This window comes from Ostrea edulis, chromosome 3 (assembly GCF_947568905.1).
Source record: "Ostrea edulis chromosome 3, xbOstEdul1.1, whole genome shotgun sequence".
Lineage (NCBI taxonomy): Eukaryota > Metazoa > Mollusca > Bivalvia > Ostreida > Ostreidae > Ostrea > Ostrea edulis.
Window position 1 is genome coordinate 43,833,139 of NC_079166.1, and position 2,500 is coordinate 43,835,638.

General features: G+C 34.8%; 2 protein-coding genes across 2 annotated transcripts in view; one reads left to right on the top strand and one right to left on the bottom strand.

Annotated features, from left to right (window-relative positions):
* The window catches only part of LOC125675482 (uncharacterized), a 78,325-nt gene that overhangs the window by 48,413 nt on the left and 27,412 nt on the right, over nucleotides 1-2,500 (bottom strand). Inside the window, exon 11 of the mRNA XM_048913206.2 lies at nucleotides 1,711-1,773. Within this exon, the coding sequence (XP_048769163.2) occupies nucleotides 1,711-1,773 (63 nt within the window). The remainder of the gene's footprint in view (nucleotides 1-1,710; nucleotides 1,774-2,500) is intronic.
* Nucleotides 1,814-2,500, top strand: part of LOC125675480 (guided entry of tail-anchored proteins factor 1-like) — a 5,690-nt gene continuing 5,003 nt past the window's right edge. Inside the window, exon 1 of the mRNA XM_048913204.2 lies at nucleotides 1,814-1,982. Within this exon, the coding sequence (XP_048769161.2) occupies nucleotides 1,902-1,982 (81 nt within the window). The 5' untranslated portion in view covers nucleotides 1,814-1,901. The remainder of the gene's footprint in view (nucleotides 1,983-2,500) is intronic.

The window sequence follows — 2,500 nt, forward strand, 5'->3', positions numbered from 1 at the left end:
TCAGCTGTTCAATTGTTAACCATTTCTTTTACTTTGTAATGTAAATTTTAGGGGTGAAAAGATGCATCGCGATGCGGCTGAATCGCGATGTAGTGGTCTCGATTCGATGTTCGATTTATTCCGGGTTTGTTTCGGTTCGATACGGTTCTAAAATCATAGCACACATTGCTCTTGATAACACGGTTTCTGATTAGCCAATGGAATTGAAAATTGACCTATCAACATACGAGTAAACTTTGCTGTATCAAAATGGACGTAGTCAAGTTGAAAAATGCACCCCCAATGTATAAATCCTGGGTATGGCGACATTTCGGCTTTAGGACAGGTGATAAGAGTGTTGCTTTATGTTAAACGTTTTTACATTATGTAGAATTTATTTGCAGAGAGCAATAAATACAATGAAACATAAAAAATCTTAGCAATATAAAGAATTTGGTACATGCTAATGTATCGAATCGAAAAACATCAAATCGAGACTAAAATATCGAAAATCGAATCGAATCGAGAAGGTACTGTATCGTTTCACCCTTAGTAAATTTTTGAAACATTTTTTGGATCTTTTAACAAAGAAAATATAAAAGAAATGATTAACAATTGAACAGCTGATTTTGTATGACATTTATGTGAGCTATCATTCTTGCACTAGGTTGTTCAAGAGAAAAAATTAGTTCCCTCTACCGAGCTTTGAAAATTATTATTTATTTAGGTTAAATAAGTTACTGAAGACGATTGCTTGAAATAAACTATTTTGAAGACGTGCCACTGAACTACAGATTGGCAGGTCCCTCCTGGTCTTTGTGTTGTTGTCATATACTGATATAGGCCTTCATCTCATTTGTGGTCAACTTTTAAATATACTATTCAATAACTAAATTTTTGGCAATAATTGGGGATGAATCTCTATCTGTACAGTGCTATAACCATATTCATATAACAAACCCTGTGTATGTACTTTATTCATGAATAAAGTGCACCGCCACGGCACATGATACGCCCGTCACATATTGTTAACAGTATAGATTGTACCCATTAAAACATTTTTTTTTTATATCAACTTAATTAAATGTCACAGTGACCTTAAAGTAGGATGTGACACACCTTCTACCTAAGATGCATTAGTTGACCAATTTTGGTGATTCTAGGTCTAATAGTTTTCAAGTTATGAGCCGGACAAGTTTTTGCCATATAAGGCCATATCTTCTTAATGAAAAGTCAGTGACCTGGTTTTAATGTGCGACACACCTTCTACCCAAGATGTATCTACAGACAAAGTTTGATGATTCTAGGCCTTGTAGTATTAAAGTTACGGGTCGGACACGAAAAAGCTAACAGACGGACGGACAGACGGATATCTTCTTAATGAAAAGTCACAGTGACCTGGTTTTAATGTGTGCGACACATCTTCTACCCAAGATGTATCTACAGACAAAGTTTGATGATTCTAGGCCTTGTAGTATTTAAGTTACGGGTCGGACACGAAAAAGTTAACAGACGGACGGACATGAACGCCATACCATAATACGTCCCGTCTTAAGACGGGCGTATAAAAATCTAATTTGTAATGAATAGAAAATTAGAATATTGTATCGTTTTGTAGCCACGTGCACCTCTTACAGTTTTCCATAAATATGGTTCTTTTCCGAAGATTGAATGCCGTTTAAGTTAAATAAGGACCATAATATAGGCCTCTATGGTAAGACAAATATTTACCTTTGAAACCGAGGAACCCGTTTCCATGATCAATTTTGCGGGAAATATCCTACATGCAGAAAACTATCTCCACGACAGAAGATTCCATCTAAGTCTTCATAGCGCTTTTTACTGCGTGTATAGAGTCGTCGTGACTAAGATTGATTACTACATTGAATCAGTTTCATTATTCCCGTCTATCGTCTATCAGCATGTTTCTAATGTTATTTATTCTTATTTGCGCTATTCTGTTCAATATTTTACCGAAGTATTCACAGAAAATAGCAGTTTTAGTAAGTATATTGACTACTTTATCGGTTTCTCCATTGAATATTAGTTTACACACCTGAGAAAAGAAAGGACATTTCATTGACTCGGAATCGGATAGAGCTAGTCACTATCCTAGTGACATGGACCTCGTGTGGAGCTTAAGAAGTATAGGATGTAATTTAGATATATAGCTCTCTAAAGCTATCGTAGCTTATTAAGCTTATAGTTTGATTTATATACAGGCCCAGCTATATAGCTTTTTAAAGCTATTTGAAATAGCGTATTAGGCTAGTTTAGATTGAATTTGTTAAGTGCAGTGGTATAGCCAGAGTTGCATAGCAATTTTTGGATGTGTTTATACTTTGAACTAACCACCACACATTAGAGTTCATAACAATACTACGTCATTTTAAGATTCTTCATGAAAAGAGAAGGTTACTTTAGAAGTTTAGACCAATTTTGTTTTTGAACTTCCATTAAAGTAATTTATAGAAGTCAAGGAATTGGAATTGTAGGCTGACCTGTATATCATATAAAAAAA